The sequence below is a fragment of the Trachurus japonicus genome, chromosome 14, assembly GCF_045865225.1.
Source record: "Trachurus japonicus isolate A0001 chromosome 14, Traja_1.0".
In the NCBI taxonomy this organism is placed as follows: Eukaryota; Metazoa; Chordata; class Actinopteri; order Carangiformes; family Carangidae; genus Trachurus; species Trachurus japonicus.
In genome coordinates, this window is record NC_140920.1 from 162239 (window position 1) to 178066 (window position 15828).

The 15828-nt window shown below is 43.1% G+C and overlaps 2 protein-coding genes across 2 annotated transcripts in view; both read left to right on the top strand.

The window, feature by feature from the left end:
* Positions 1–287: 287 nt before the first annotated feature.
* LOC146973968 (four and a half LIM domains protein 1-like) lies at positions 288–5126 on the top strand. The gene is made up of 5 exons (XM_085798903.1): positions 288–503; positions 957–1131; positions 1685–1854; positions 3013–3199; positions 4936–5126. Exons 1-5 carry the CDS (start codon positions 348–350, stop codon positions 5124–5126), a joined length of 879 nt encoding a protein of 292 aa, XP_085655029.1. The 5' UTR covers positions 288–347.
* Positions 5127–6052: 926 nt separating this feature from the next.
* Positions 6053–15828, top strand: part of adgrg4b (adhesion G protein-coupled receptor G4b) — a 30854-nt gene continuing 21078 nt past the window's right edge. The window contains exons 1-6 of the mRNA XM_085798904.1: positions 6053–6174; positions 9029–9143; positions 10133–10397; positions 13719–13970; positions 15319–15416; positions 15722–15783. Coding sequence (XP_085655030.1) covers positions 6053–6174; positions 9029–9143; positions 10133–10397; positions 13719–13970; positions 15319–15416; positions 15722–15783 — 914 coding nt within the window. The remainder of the gene's footprint in view (positions 6175–9028; positions 9144–10132; positions 10398–13718; positions 13971–15318; positions 15417–15721; positions 15784–15828) is intronic.

The following is a 15828-nucleotide window of genomic DNA, read 5'->3' on the forward strand; positions in this document are numbered from 1 at the left end:
TTAAATGTCAGAAGGTTTAGGTTAGATTCTGTTTTTAGATCTTGTCTTTGTCTGACCATCTTGGTCAAACATATCCTTATATTGGAAAAAGGTGGAGAATTAGAAAACGTATATAAGGTCAGAGCTTTAGGCCCAGAGAGACAGATCTCATATTGGACCAGAGATGCTCCACGATTCAGCATTTTAGACACTGTTCGTCTTCTTGTAATAAACTCTTTTTGAATGCAAGAAAAGACGTGTCGGCGGTGATCCCTTCTCTTCATCAACACATCAATATACCACAGTGTCTCAGCTTCACTTCCTCCTCCTCCTCTCTGCTGCAGGTGTGAGCCTCCGTTGCCGTGACGATGGCCGACAGCTCCGCCTGCTTCTATTGCCGTGACGACCTCGGGGGGAAGAGGTTTGTTCGCAGCGAGGGCCGACCGGTGTGCGTTCGCTGCCACACCAAGTTCTGCGCCAACTCCTGCTCCGAGTGCCACCGGCCCATCTCCGTGGAGATGAAGGTGAGCTGAGCTGTGTGCGTGTGTGTGTTGAGTCTTAAAGGGATACGCCAACATTTTTTTTTCATGTCTTGCCTCACTCCCGAGTCCATGACCAGCAGATAGACACCATCCTTTCCACTGTGTGTGCAGTAACCATGGAGATAGAGCCGTATCGCCGTAATTAGCTTAGCTCAAACACTGGAAGTGTATGGGTAGTGTTAGCCTGCCTCCACCTAAAGTCGCTAATTAGCTTAGCTCAAACACTGGAAGTGTATGGGTAGTGTTAGCCTGACTTAAGGTGGAGGCAGGCTAACACTACCCATACACTTCCAGTGTTTGAGCTAAGCTAATTACGGCGATATCTCCATGGTTACTGCACGCACAGTCGAAAGGATGGTGTCTATCTGCTGGTCATGGACTCGGGATGTTGTCGTATCCCTTTAACGAGCTGCTCTGATTGGCTGCCTCCACCAGGAGCTGAGCCATAAAGGGCGGTTCTGGCACGAGGAGTGTTTCCGCTGTGTGAAGTGCTACAAGCCTCTGGCCAAGGAGCCGTTCAGCACCAAGGACGAGCGCATCATGTGTGGGAAGTGTTGCTCCAGAGAAGACGCTCCACGCTGCCACTGCTGCTACAAGGCCGTGCTGCCGGGTGAGGCTGTAGCCGCAACATAACACACAACACACAAACTTCATCTCTATCCATTATTCTCATTATCCATTAATCTGTTGATTATTAAACGATTAATTTATTAGTTGTTTGGTCAATAAAATGTTAAAAAATGTTAAAAACATCAACCAGTGTTTCTCAAACCACCAGACGACATCGTCCTCAAATGTCTTGTTTTGTCCACAAACCAAAGAGAGACTCAGTTTATTGTCATAAAGGAACAAAGAAACCAGAAATATTCACATTGAAGAAGCTGAAATCAGAGAATCTGGAGCTTTTTTCTTAAAAAAAACTACTCAAACTGATTATTAGATTATCAGAATAGTTGAGGATTCATTTAATAATCGATTATTGTTCGATTAATCACACACAATGACACTGAACCACTGTTACAGATGTTTGCAGTCAGGAACACACTGGAGTAACTGGCTGCAATATTTAGATAAAAGATAAAGTTTAATTTGTTTCATTTTCTCTTGATAATGAGCCGTTCCTCACCTGTCTGTCCTGTCTGTCTGTCTGTCCTCACCTTCAGGCTCAGAGACGGTCGAGTACAAAGGCAACACGTGGCACGATGAATGTTTCACCTGCGTCGGCTGTAAACGGCCAATCGGCTCGCAGAGTTTCCTCTCCAAAGGAAGTGACACCTACTGCAGCCCCTGCTACGACAGGAAGTTTGCTAAGCAGTGTGTCGGCTGCAGGAAGGTAAGACACCATGTTCCCATGATGCAGCTGTGTGTGTTCCCATCAAGGCCGTAATTACCATATACATTGGGGGGGCCACATCCCCCCCAATATTCAGATATGCTCAAAATGCCCCCCCCCCCCAATATATAGCTAGCTGATTAAGAAAATAAAAAAGTATCCCATGTGTTAGCGAATTTACCGTACTTTCCGGTCTATAGAGCACCTGAGTATCAGCTGCACCAGCTACATTTGAAAAGAAAATACATATACAGGCTGCACTTGAATATAAGCTGCAGGAACTGAGACAGTCTGTTCTGGTGACGCTCCTCTCCTCCATGTGCATCTGTTGACAACGAAGCCGGTGAAACATCAATAAATGGAGCGGTGGATAACGCTACATAACATATACGATGTTACGACGCGTGTGTTTGTGTCGTCTTAACCGTCATGAACAACAGATTACGGGTTACGGAGCGTTATGTTTGTGTCGCGGTGCAGAGAGGAGAGCTGGGACACCGGGGCGGGGGAAAGTAGCGGCGTCTGGAAAGTACGGTGTATATATACTGTGGAGACAAAGGGAGGACGCTGGAGCACACGGTCAAATAATAAACATTTATTGAGGTGCGGCTGCTGACGTTTGGACACAAGGTCTTCTTCAGAGCAAACGGAGCTGTTCAGTGGACGGGGGATTTAAATCCCGTGCCTGCATCTCTGATTGGGAGAGCAGGGAAACACGTCATATCACAACGGCTCACGTGATAGGCTACCACAGCAATAATAATACAAGTGTAATGAAGTTACAATGTATACAGGGACATGATGTCCCTGTATACATTGTAACTTTATTGTATTCATTACACTTGTATTATTGCACACAGCAGCTTTTAACAGTGGATATCACACAGACTGACATCATCCGTGTTAAATAAAAGCCAGCGTTAATAGATCCATGCGTTTACCGCAACTATGACAACGACTGAAAACCATGGAAACGTAAAGGTACAATTCCACCCAACCGGCAAAACAGGCTTCTGGTTTTGACCATAGATGACGTTCAGAAACTTGTGGATAGAAAGAGATAGATTTGGTCCCCCCCAATGTTGACTCCATGGTTACGGCCTTGGTTCCCATGATGCAGCTGTGTGTCTAAACGTCTGGGTCTCTGTCCGTCTGCAGCCCATCACCTCTGGGGGAGTGAACTACCAGCAGCAGCCGTGGCACGGCCACTGCTTCGTGTGCAGCTGCTGCTCCGAGCCGCTGGCCGGGTCCAGCTTCACCAAGCACCAGGACCAGGTCTTCTGTGTCGACTGCTACAAGAGCTCGGTGGCCAAGAGGTGCAGCGGCTGCCACAACCCCATCACAGGTCAGCCTGCTTTAAACTGATCCAGAGACAGTTCCTTTAACTGGAGACCATGATGTCATCAAACACTGCTGGTTAAACAGACAGAGCAGCTTTAAACTGATCTAGAGACAGTTCCTTTAACTGGAGACCATGATGCTGGTTACACAGACAGAGCAGCTTTAAACTGATCTAGAGACAGTTCCTTTAACTGGAGACCATGATGTCTCTGCTGGTTAAACAGACAGAGCAGCTCTAAACTGATCTAGAGACAGTTCCTTTAACTGGAGACCATGATGCTGGTTACACAGACAGAGCAGCTTTAAACTGATCTAGAGACAGTTCCTTTAACTGGAGACCATGATGTCTCTGCTGGTTAAACAGACAGAGCAGCTCTAAACTGATCTAGAGACAGTTCCTTTAACTGGAGACCATGATGCTGGTTACACAGACAGAGCAGCTTTAAACTGATCCAGAAACAGTTCCTTTAACTGGAGACCATGATGCTGGTTAAACAGACAGAGCAGCTCTAAACTGATCTAGAGACAGTTCCTTTAACTGGAGACCATGATGCTGGTTAAACAGACAGAGCAGCTCTAAACTGATCTAGAGACAGTTCCTTTAACTGGAGACCATGATGCTGGTTAAACAGACAGAGCAGCTCTAAACTGATCTAGAAACAGTTCCTTTAACTGGAGACCATGATGCTGGTTAAACAGACAGAGCAGCTCTAAACTGATCTAGAGACTGTTCCTTTAACTAAAGACCATGGTGTCATGAAATACTGCTGGTTAAACACAGACAGAGCAGCATTAAACTGATCTAGAAACAGTTCCTTTAACTGGAGACCAGGATGTCATCAAACACTGCTGGTTAAACAGCGACAGAGCAACGTTAAAGGTGCAATATGTAAGAATGTGGCCAAAAACGGTTTCTGCAGTTAAATTCAGAACGCAGCGATCTGGTTTTTCCTCCGAGTCGTAGCAGCAGCTCAGTGGACCAGACCGTGACTGGGAGAGAGCGCTAGGTGGCGCTACATGTAAACACGTACATTCAAAACATAAACATGATTTGCAGTCTGCAAAAACAGATTTTGAATGTGAATACTCTGGCTGTACTATTGTTGTTGGTGAGTTCATCATGTTGTATGAACATTATTCCTGAGTCTCTGTGACATATTAGGAGGATTTTACGGCCAGTTGCTTTACATTTCTTACATATTGTACCTTTAAACTGATCCAGAGACAGTTCCTGATGAGTTTCTGATCTACAGTCTGAGACTCTGGGCCCAGTCGGTCAAAAGGTTTCATCTGGATCAAAGTCCAGGGTTTGAAATCCCTTTTTTTTTACATTAGTGAAGTTCATTGTGAATGTTTATCCATGTGTTTCCAATTCAAACTTCATTTAATTCTCCAGTAGTCTGTGAAAAGTTCTTCATTTGTGAAAATTAAAAGTGAACTGGATAAAAATATAAATCTATAAATGTTTATATGTTACATTATAAATGTTGTTTATGTGAAAGTTTTCTTGATCCGACTAAAAAGTTGTGATCAACAGAAACTGAGGTTTGATCCAGATGGAAACAGAAACTGGATCACGTGATCTGGTTTTAGTTTAGAAACGACTCATTTTAGAGATTTGATCCAGAATCTGATCAGATGTGTTAGAGACCTGGATCAACTGGGTCCTGGTCTCTGCTGTGATGATGTGACCAGCTGACATAAATAAAGACTAACTCTGTCTGTGACTCCCCCCCCCAGGCTTCGGTAAAGGTGTGAACGTGGTGAACTACGAGGGAAACTCCTGGCACGAGTTCTGCTTCAACTGTCAGCGATGTTCCCTCAGTCTGTCCAACAAACCCTTCATCGCCAGAGGGAGAGAAGGAAGAGAAGGAAGAGAAGGAAGAGAAGGAAGAGAAATCCTCTGCAGCGACTGTGGCAACAAGCAGTGACATCACCGCTGCTGATGACATCACAGCTGGCTGATGACATCACTCTGCTGTTGGACAGTAACCCCTATGGGATGGTTGATGACATCATGGTTGTTACTCTGTGGTTTCATCTCATTCAGACAGAACCCTAATAACCCTCCTATGGGACTGTTTATGGAAGTTTTTCTGTGCCATCTGAGTTTGAATATGAATTTCTAAGACTGAATTTTTTTAGCATCAAAATCAGACTTTAAATTTTAAAAACCATCAGATTTCTAAAACAGAATTTTTTTTTGCCTCTTGATTTTTTTAAAATGTTGAAATAATTGATGCTAAAAAAATTCAGTCTTAGAAATTCATATTCAAACTCAGATGGCACAGAAAAACTTCCATAACTATTGTCTTAATTGTCCATGTGGAAACTTCCCTACGACCAAAGTGTTTCTGTTTATTCTTCCAAATGAATCTATATTTGTAACTGATATTTTCCTATGGATCGATAAACTTATTAAACTTACTGAACATTTCAAGCAATTTAACTTTTATGCACTTTTCTACATCATGTTTCCTCAAAGGAAAGATGGAAATGTCAAATTGGAAAAATGAAAACCTGCATGCTTTGATGTGTCGCTACTAAGGAATAAAATTTCTACAAAGCTGAGTTTGCTGCTGTTTGATTATTGATTATTGATTATTGATTATTGATTATTGCAGATGTTGATGCTGAACTGTGTCGGTCCTATAATAATACAGTGAAAGGACTTCCTGTAACTTTGTGATGTCACAGTGGAGCAGCCATAAAGCCCCGCCCACCTGGACACTTTGGAAACAGGAAATCTGTTGTTTTTTTATTGGCTGTCTGACAGTCGGCCAATCAGAGGAGAGACTCAGAGTCAGAGAGAGGAAGTGGTTTTAAACTCTTCAAACCACAAATCTAGAAATAAAACATGTCAGGAGCAGAAGATAAGAGCAGAGAAGAGGAAGATAAGAGGAGGATTGATGACTTTATGTTCCAGACGGATCGATCCGAGACGTTCAGCTTCCTGGGAAAAGTCAACAGGGATTTAATGTGAGTTCACAGACACAGGGAGAGGGATGTTTGTCAGGTGGAAGTACACCTTTGTTCAGAGGACAGGTGGCTTTTCTCTTTACTCTGACTGCTAAGATGATATTCAATAAGCAAATACACACACACACACACACCAACACACATTACTACACTTGTGACCAATCACAGCTGGAACACACCTGAGAAAAGCACAGTGGTCCGTCACATCGTCTCTAACAGAGTTCAGACCAGACATGGTGAAGCAGCTTTTAGCTGTGATGCTGCAACAACTGGAACAAACTACCAGCAGACCTGAGATCAGCCCCAACTGTCAGCACCTTTAAATCCAGGTTAAAAACATTTCTCTTTTCACGTGCTTATAGCTGAGCTCTTTTTTTTAACAACTTTAAACTTTATCTATTTTCTTTTCTTTTACTTTTATTTGCTCTTGCTTTTAACTCTGTTTTTAGTGTTTGTTTTTATTCTGTTTTATGCTTCTCTTTTAAAAAAAATGTTTAGTCTTTATGTAAAGCACATTGAGTTGCCTTGGTATGAAATGAGCTATATAAATAAAGATGCCTTGCCTCTGTTTGCAGAAACGAGTTGGAGCTTAGTCTTCGTCTTCGTCTCTGAGCTTCGTCTTCGTCTTCGTCTTCGTCTCCCTCTCTGAGCTGGTTGGATGAAACCAGAGTTGAACTTGGCTGATTCATCTTCACTGCTCCACTTTGCTTTAGTGTTGTTTCATTTGTGCAGAAACGTAGGTGCGTCTTCACTTTATACCAAGGTTTGGAAAATCTGAACAGAAGTTGTTATGGAAACATCATGAACTTGTTTTTTCAGATTTCAAGATGGTTTCCCTACAACAGCTCCTGAAGGTCTTGGTGTGTGTGTGTGTGTCCGTCTCTGCTGTGGAGGCTGGTAGGTCTCAACGTCTTTCTTTTGTTGTTTGTGTTTCATCTTTCTATGTTGCACTGTACATTTTATTGTTCATTTTTAATGTTATTTTCCTGTATTTCTCATTGTTTATCTTGAGTTCATGTAATTCTTTGATGACGGGAGTGGAACTTTGTAGAAGCCTCCTAGGCTTCGTTCCCTCCTTGCACTGTTTTAAAATTGTGCTAAATAAATAAATCAAATCAAATCAACGTCTCACTGGCTGCAGCTTCAATCAGGGAGAATCCTCTTATTATCACAACGGCTGCAAAAGAAAAACACAACACAAGTTGTATCATGTGTTCAATGGTTTGTCTCATTTCCTGTTTTATTTTGAAGTCAGTCCTCTGTCTTCCTGTTTGCTTCCTGCTGTGATGACCTGATGGGCCTGGTTTCTCCTCATCTACTGAACTCAGTGTGTTCTTTGTCTCGTTGTGTCTCTACTCTGCCTTCTTGCCAGAGTTCCTTCTGTTTTCTGAGTTTAAAGGGACAACCAGGAGTTTTGTTAAAGTGAAGTGTTTCCACACTACATTTATGAGCCTCCGCACCGTGAAATTCTTTGACCGGTGCAAGACAGACTCATGTTTTCATTCATCAAGAATTAAAGTCAGAGGTTGGAAGACGATCACATACCGTCGTAGTTCCCACCATAAACGGAGATTCATACGGCGGCGTTATTCTCATGACTCGCCACGAAACCGAAAGTAAAGAAACGCTGGTCGGCTCGCCCAGCATTTCCACCACCACTAATAATAACAAAATAACCATAGAGACAAAACCATAGATTTATCTAAAATGGACCATTAACAAGTGGTAACGGAGATTCATCCACATTAATATCAGACTTTTAAATAACCAAATAGAAACTCCTCGGTGTCCCTTTAAAAGTAAATAGTTTCCTTTCACCGGACCTGTTTCTGTACTTTAAGTTGAAGTTTTCCTCACAACTGCAGAGTAGTGGTGGAGAAACCACTGAATCAATATGAAGCAGTTGTTGTTGAAATGGTTCAGTGTTTCAAAGCGTTTGATACTTTAAACTTTAATGGCGCCATCTGCTGGTCAACCTTCTACAGTAAAGAGCAAGGTGTCATGAAAAGATGCATCTGGAGGTTTTTGACTGTTTTTTCTGTTATATTTTGGGGTATAATGCTATTTTAATTGTGTCATCATAACATACTGTAGCCTATGTAATAAAGATGCTTTGCAGCATTGATAGACTTACAAAAATGATATTTACAAAATACAAAAATGTGGAAGAAAATTGGGAAATGCATGTGCAACTAGGGACTGTTAGAAAAAGCTGGTGAGAGTGGGAAGAGGTTTAGATTTGTATTAAGTAACAAGATAATTTGAGTTGAGTTTGGCTTCAGTCTGTTTCTCTTTGTGTCTAACTGCGAGGATGTCTGATAATCTTAACTCCCTCTCCCTGGTTTCCAATCAACGAAACTATCACAACAATGGACACAAAACCCTCTTTCATCTCCAGACCGGCCAAACCCACATTTAGAGGAAATTTGTAAACTCTGCCCTGAATCCAGATCTGCTGCGACTTCACGCCATCGATACGTGTGACGTAACGAAGCTTCATTTGTTGAGTCACAGCGGCTTTGAAAGACCAAAACTGTGTTTCAATACTGTATCAAACCTCTACTTAGAGCTCAACACCTCTACTGCAGAGTTTAGTTCATTGTTGATGTCAGATGTTCAGTCTGGTGATGATGATGATGGAAACATCTGTTCTCCTGCTCTGTCTCTATATGTTGGTGATCTACTGCATGTTGTCTACTGTACACTGTGTATTTACTATATATTTACTGTATATTTACTGTATGTTTCTGTATATTTATATATATTTCTGTATATTTACTCTATATTTCTGTATATTTACACTATATTTACTCTATATTTACTGTATATTCCTGTGGTCAGCCGCTCCGTTCAGCCTCTGGGGGAAGGTGTTGGACTGGAGCTCCGGCTGCAGCCACGTGGGACTGAAAGCTGCCGTGTCCGTCCCGGCTCTGCAGGAGTTCACCGTCTGTCTCCATCTCAAGTTTGAGGTTGGGAAGTTTGACTCCAGTTTGCTCCAGCTTTAAAGGGACAGTTCACATATTTGCTGTGTGTGAGGAAATAAAATATTTAGGTCACGTCATATCTAATGACTGGTCGGATGACAAAGACCTTTATCGACAGCGATGTAAAATCTACTCTCAAGCTAACATGCTTAGTAGGAAGTTTTCTATGTGTTCTGACTCTGTTAAGTGTTCTTTGTTCAGAACTTACATAACACCTCTATACACCTCCCAACTGTGGTCCGACTATAAGCAGAAGAGCTGCAGAGGCTCAAGGTAGCAGACAACGATGCAATGAGGTTACTGCTCTGTGTCCCTCGGTGGCGTAGTGCCAGTCATTAGTTTGTGTCTAATAGAGTTGTGCCAACCTGTGAGGCTCTTAAGACAGTTGATGTTTAGTTTTATGTGTCGCCTCGACAAATCAGAGAATCACATAATTGAGGCTCTAGTCAGCCCATTGAAAAGCTGCTACCAATTCACTTCTAGGCTAATATAAGGTGGCATTGGTGCAATAGCCTCAACTCAACTCAACTCAACTCAACTCAAAGTTTATTTCTATAGCACATTTAAAAACAACCTTAGTTGCCCAAAGTGCTGCACAACATACAGGTGCTAGCAATATAAATAAAACAACATAAATCATCAAACATAGATTAACAGTAAAATAGGGCCGTAAAAACAGTTACTAAGATAAGATAAAAATACAAAAAAAAGCTATACTAAAAGATAAACATAAAAAGTCAGGGTGTCAGGGTGTCAGGGTGAGTTGAAGGCCAGAGAAAAGAGGTGAGTCTTTAAAAAAGTCTTTAAAAAATAGTCTGTATATTTTATGAAATGCACACTCCTCTTGTATTTTTGTACTTTCTTTTTATTTTTGTACTATTTATAATGTTTGTCTTGTGATATGGACCTGTGTCTGAAATAAAGCTTATATAATAATAATATATTTTCTCTAACACCTGGTCTGTCCCGTGCAGCTGCAGCCGTCCTCCCCCTGGACGGCCTTCAGCTACCTCCATCCAGACGTCCAGCGGGTGGAGCTGGGCCTGGGGGGCCAGCGGGTGGATCTGGGCCTGGGGGGCCAGCGGGGCCGAGTCCTGGTCTGGCTGTTTGGGACCGAGTGGACGACCGACCGGGTCCGCCTCAGCGTGTCCCGGTGGTTCCCGGTGTGTCTCACCTGGTCCCACGGCCGAGACAGACCGGCCCTGTACATCGGGGGCGTCCCGGTTGCCCTGACGACAGGTAGCGTTTATTTATTTTACCGTTTAAACGTCTTTCAGCCTCTTCTCGTTATTTACTCTTTATTTCTCACAGTTAGTGTTTCATAGTTTAATGTCCAGTGACGTGAGGGACGGACGTTTGTCTCAGTTAGAACTGAGTCTCAAACCACCGGAGTCGACACAGTGAAAAGTCCAACTCAGGGTTCAGGGTCAAATATATATAGTATAATTATACTAGAAAATTTCCTCTGGGAAATTTTGAATGGGCCACGGGAGTTACGGCCGGTTTTGCCATCTCTGTCAACAACACTCTGACGTTACCACGGCAACTTGAGGTGGTTGCCAATGATGATAGGGCCCCCCCAGGCTGAGACAGACAGAAACGTGGAGAAAAAGAGCCATTTTCTGCCTCTGCACCGGTCTCACATTTAGGCTTAGCATGACAAAACGGTAACTCCTATCAGAACAAAACACAGATCACATTGCTCTAAGGCAGGGGTCTCAAACTCAAATGAGCTGGGGGCCACTGCTGGCACTGTCATCTCAGTGGGGGGCCACTTCAGTGTTCGAGACAAGTATATAAAAAAAAAAAATTCTGAAAACGGGGTTTATTTTCAAATATTGTATGATAATTAGGGCTGTCAAACGATTCAAATTTTTAATCGCTATTAATCTCAAAATTTCCTGATCGCATCTTTTTCATTTTTGCTTGAAATACCAGCAATATGAATGGAAAGCATAAGAAACATCCAGATCTGGACGTTTCTTATGCTTTCCATGCTTTCCAAATACCATTTTCATGGTATTTAAAAATCATCTGTCAGAGAGAGAGAGAGCAGCCTCGTTTGGTGACAAGAACAAGTTCTCTAGTGTAGGAACATGAGGAGAAAAAACATGCAGGTTTTCTGTAACATTATAAAACGGCGCCCCCCACCCCCTTACACACGCGCACGCACGCACACACACACACACACACACGCACACACGCGCACACACACACACACACACACACACACACACACCACCCCCCTCCCTCCCTCACCAGGCTGAATGAACGGGCAATTGAGGGGGGAAAAAAACTCGCTTGTCGAAGCGGCAGCTCTACGTCGCGCACAACCACATTAACGTCAACAACAGCAACAGCAACATGTTGCAGTGGATTATCACCGTTTGACCACGGGGCAGAGAGAGCGACTCCTCACAGTACAAATGCACGGTGGTCGGTGTGACGTGCAGACGCAGTGGGACGACTCCTCAGTCCATGAGTTTCATGTCTCAGACCGGATCATGTGAATCCAGCTGCAGAAATATCCGGGGGACGGGAGCGCCGCGGTAACCGTAGTAACTCACACGCACTCAGACACAGACACGTACACCGACCTGGAGAGACAGCCCCTGCTGCCGACCTGTGTGGCCACGTCTGGAGAGAAGCAGCTTCTCTGTTTCCCAAAACTACGGAGCGACCCGAGGTTAGCGCATTAATCGCGCGTAAAAAAAAATAGTGCCATTAAAAGCATTTTGCGCTAACTTTGACAGCCTTATTTTTTACGTCAAGACGCGGGCCGGATGTAGGGGGGCCGCGGGCCGGATGTGGCCCCCGGGCCGGGAGTTTGAGACCCCTGCTCTAAGGACTTACTGAAAAATGTTGGTACGATTTGGTGTTTCTACAGTAAATATTTTGGAGACGCTGGCAGTTTTAAAACATCGGTCCGTTCTGCTCCTCTCAGAAAATATTTGTATTGGACTCAATGAGGAGCAGGGACAGACGTGGCCGCACTCAGAGGCTGATTCTGTCAATTCTGTAAGTCTCTCTGATATTTTGAGCACATGGGGAGAGACAGAACAAGTTTGTCTTACAAATTCTGAAAAAATTATGTGTGTAGAGTGTAAATTGTGGCCGTTTGGAGTTTGGAAAGAGAAAAAATCTGGAGTTTTTCTGGGCTCTCTCCCACTCTAACCGATGATGTCACCCACTCTGACACGAACATTCCGTGCAATACACACCCATTATAAACTCATAATTTCTCCAAAAATGATCATGGTCATTGATCAGGGATTGATCAAAAACTATATGACCTATCAAAACGTGGAGTAATACGACAATACACAAGACTTGTGTCTACTGTTTAAAGTTTAAATGAAGTCTCTAGGTGAAAGTATGCCTGAGCAGTAGACGTTTGTTAAACTCCAATGATTGGTCTTTTTCGCTCTTTTTTTTCAGCCCGTCCCATTTACTTACATGCAAAATTTTGCGCAGTAAACTGTTGAGAAAAGTAATAGCATACCGATCCCGATCAAGACGCATGTTTTGATATATAATTTGTCTAGTAGTGAATCGAAAATCGTCCGGAAGAGGACACACACACGTCTCTGTCTGAAACCAGTTTGAGGAGTTTTGAGCTGAAAATGGTGAAAGCTTGAAGCTTGATGTGAGTCCTCAGCCTCCATCTGGAGTTAGACAAAACCGAGGTATCATATCAACCTGTTGTGTCTCCCATTCTTTCCTTTTCCCTTCTCTTACTTTGTGTTTCAATTATTTTTGGTACTTCAAAATGAAAACCAAATGAACCAATCTTTTTTTGTTTAGTTCCCATTCATCATGATCATGAAAAGAAATCCAATGACCAGAAATACAGAAATGTAATGTGGTGTGTCTCTATGTCGGACCAGTCCCAGCCTGGTCAGATGAACATGAACTGATGAAGCCTCTTGGACAATGTTCCCTCTAATTTTCAAAACTCCTGAGCAGAAATTCAACTCCCCTGATGAGCTGCTGGAGCGACTGTGAGACAGAACGTCCACATGCTGGTGCTCTGGCCTCACCTCTCCAACTCCAAATATCAATACTATTGGCTTTTACTATAATGATTAATAACAGATTATTTTGACAACATTACCTAGGCTGCTCCATATCTAGGTGAGTTATAGTTAATGATAACAAAATACTATATTGTTTTGGCAAAATAGAGTTTGCATTTATTGCCATATGAACAATTGTGTCAAAAAATAACTAACATCAAGTTGGTGTCATCAACTCTTGGCACTGAAGTATTCTTGATATGAACAGTAATAATAATTCTCAAGCAAAAACTTAAATCGTAGTTGCACTACAGAGTGTGCAACTTTTTTGTCTTCTGGGCAAAGAGGTGGAGCAGTAAAACACCTTAGAGGGAACAGTGCTCTTGGATGAAGGTGGAACGTCTTCCTAGACAAATAACCAAGTCCAGTTGCTTTTGATTTAAATGTCTTTGGGGATAACGATGACCTGGACAAATGAGAATATTCACAGACCTAGGTCTATGTGTGTTTGACCAGAGGATGGTTCCTCTCTCCTCTCTCCTAGATCCGTCCTCTGACCCTCCTCCCTCCTCGTGTCCGGCCCTGGCCGCCAACGGGACTCTGGTTCTGGGAGTTCGTCGCTCTGTTCATCCCGTGTCTCTGTCCTGGGTGTCTCTGTTCCGGCTGTGGGGACGAGAGCGCAGCGAGCAGGAAGTGACGTCGCTGTGCTGCTCGGAGGGCGACGTGGTGAACTGGGAGAGGGACAGCTGGGACACGGAGACCTGTCCTCTGGTCCCAGACCCCAGTCTGCAGTGTGGTGAGACTCTGATTAAACACAACAAACACCAACATAGCCAAACATAATCTCAGCCAACCAAACTAGACCGGATTCTGGACAGTATGAGCTACGTAGGTATAGAGAGCCTAAGCGGAAGCAGGAAGTAACGGCCCCATGGGTCCTCAACTCGAAAAAAGTCTCCATATGAATGAACGGGAGTCCAAGTTTTATTTTGTGATCCATTTGAATTGTGCCATGAGAAAAAACTCTGTCCTCTACCTGTTTAAAACATCACGTTTCATGAAGAGAAATCAGCAGTTTGTTGTAAAACTATTGTAAAATAAAACTCAGAAGAGTCCGTAACCAGAAAGACTACAAGTCGCATAGGTGACGTCACCATGGCGACCACATGGCGCCCTTTCCCGTGTCAGTTGGTGACGTTTTTTCTGTGGGACACAGATCTGTCTTCACACTAAATACATTCTTCTGTTGCCGTGACAACAAACGGCTGATTTCTCTTCATGAAACGTGATGTTTTAAACAGGTAGAGGACAGAGTTTATTCTCATGGCACAATTCAAACGGATCACGAAATGAAACTTGGAGTCCCGTTCATTCGCATGGAGACTTTTTTCGAATTGAGGACCCATGGGGATCATGATCATCACTGAGCCGGGGTTTGATCATGATCTAGCTCCAGTGCTGCTATCGACCCGTCTCTGTATCAGTTGACCTCAGATTTCAAACTGGACTCTGCCTACGTAGCTCATAATGTCCAGTCTCTAATCCGGTCTAGTTTGGTTGGCCGTAGTGAAAACAAAACTCAAAATCAACCAGCGCATCCAACGTTTCCTATTAATAAACGACTCTCTCTCGCACGCTGGCGCACACACACGCACTTACACACACACACACACACACACACACACACACACACACACAAACAAACACGGGCACATGGAAACCAAACACCAACATTTACCAGAGGAAGTGAGTGTGGAGGTGCAGCCGGTGTTTTACAGCCGCGTCCTGCAGACACAGCGTCTCTCTGCTTCACAGCAAACATTGACCATCGGATGATAAATATAGAAGATCAATAACAATAAAACACATTCATCACTTCTGTCTGCTCAGGTCAAACTATTAAAACATTTAGAGATAGGCTAATTGTTTTACAATTTTAACCTTATTCATTCATCTGTTTGTCCGGGTTGGTTTCAAGAGTTTATATTTTCAGAAAAACAGTTTTAATTATGTTAAGAAAATATCTAAATATATAATCTGTAAACAGCAAAAATTTCTTCCAAAGTTCTTTGTGTTGATATTAACACATTAACACATTAATGAACCATGGACGGCTTCACATCTCTGTCGTCTCTTTTTGTCAGAATGGTCCTTTTACGAAGTCAGGATGATGTTCGCCATCATTTGTTACGACGGGAACAACACAGAGTCGTACACGGCCAGAGAGATGGCTCATCACTGGGTAACACACACACACACACACACACAGTAACACAACTACACACACACACACACACACACACACACACACACACACACACACACACAGTAACACAACTACACACAGACATATGATCAGATGAAACCATAAAGACCTGAACAGGTTTCATGTGTCGCTCTCTGAATATCAACTCTTCTGGTGCAGGAGACCATGAAATAACTGGATCATGTCATAAATATAAAGGTTAAAGGTTGAACCACTGCTGTTTGTTGTTATTGTTATTTATTATTTGTTGTTATTGTTGTTTGTTGTTGTTGTTGGTGCAGATCCGAGCGGTGCTGCCGACCAGCATGTATCTGAACAGAGTGTCGGTGTTTGGAGTGAAAAGGTAGAAGACGTTTACAACACTGACCGTCATATATTCAGTTATAAA

Bases quoted from the DNA above. Each gene is read 5' to 3' on its own strand.
- LOC146973968 (XM_085798903.1), top strand. From the start codon at position 348: ATGGCCGACAGCTCCGCCTGCTTCTATTGCCGTGACGACCTCGGGGGG. The intron at 1,132-1,684 runs GTGAGGCTGTAG...CCTCACCTTCAG, and splicing joins CTACAAGGCCGTGCTGCCGG to GCTCAGAGACGGTCGAGTAC. The intron at 3,200-4,935 runs GTCAGCCTGCTT...TCCCCCCCCCAG, and splicing joins CTGCCACAACCCCATCACAG to GCTTCGGTAAAGGTGTGAAC.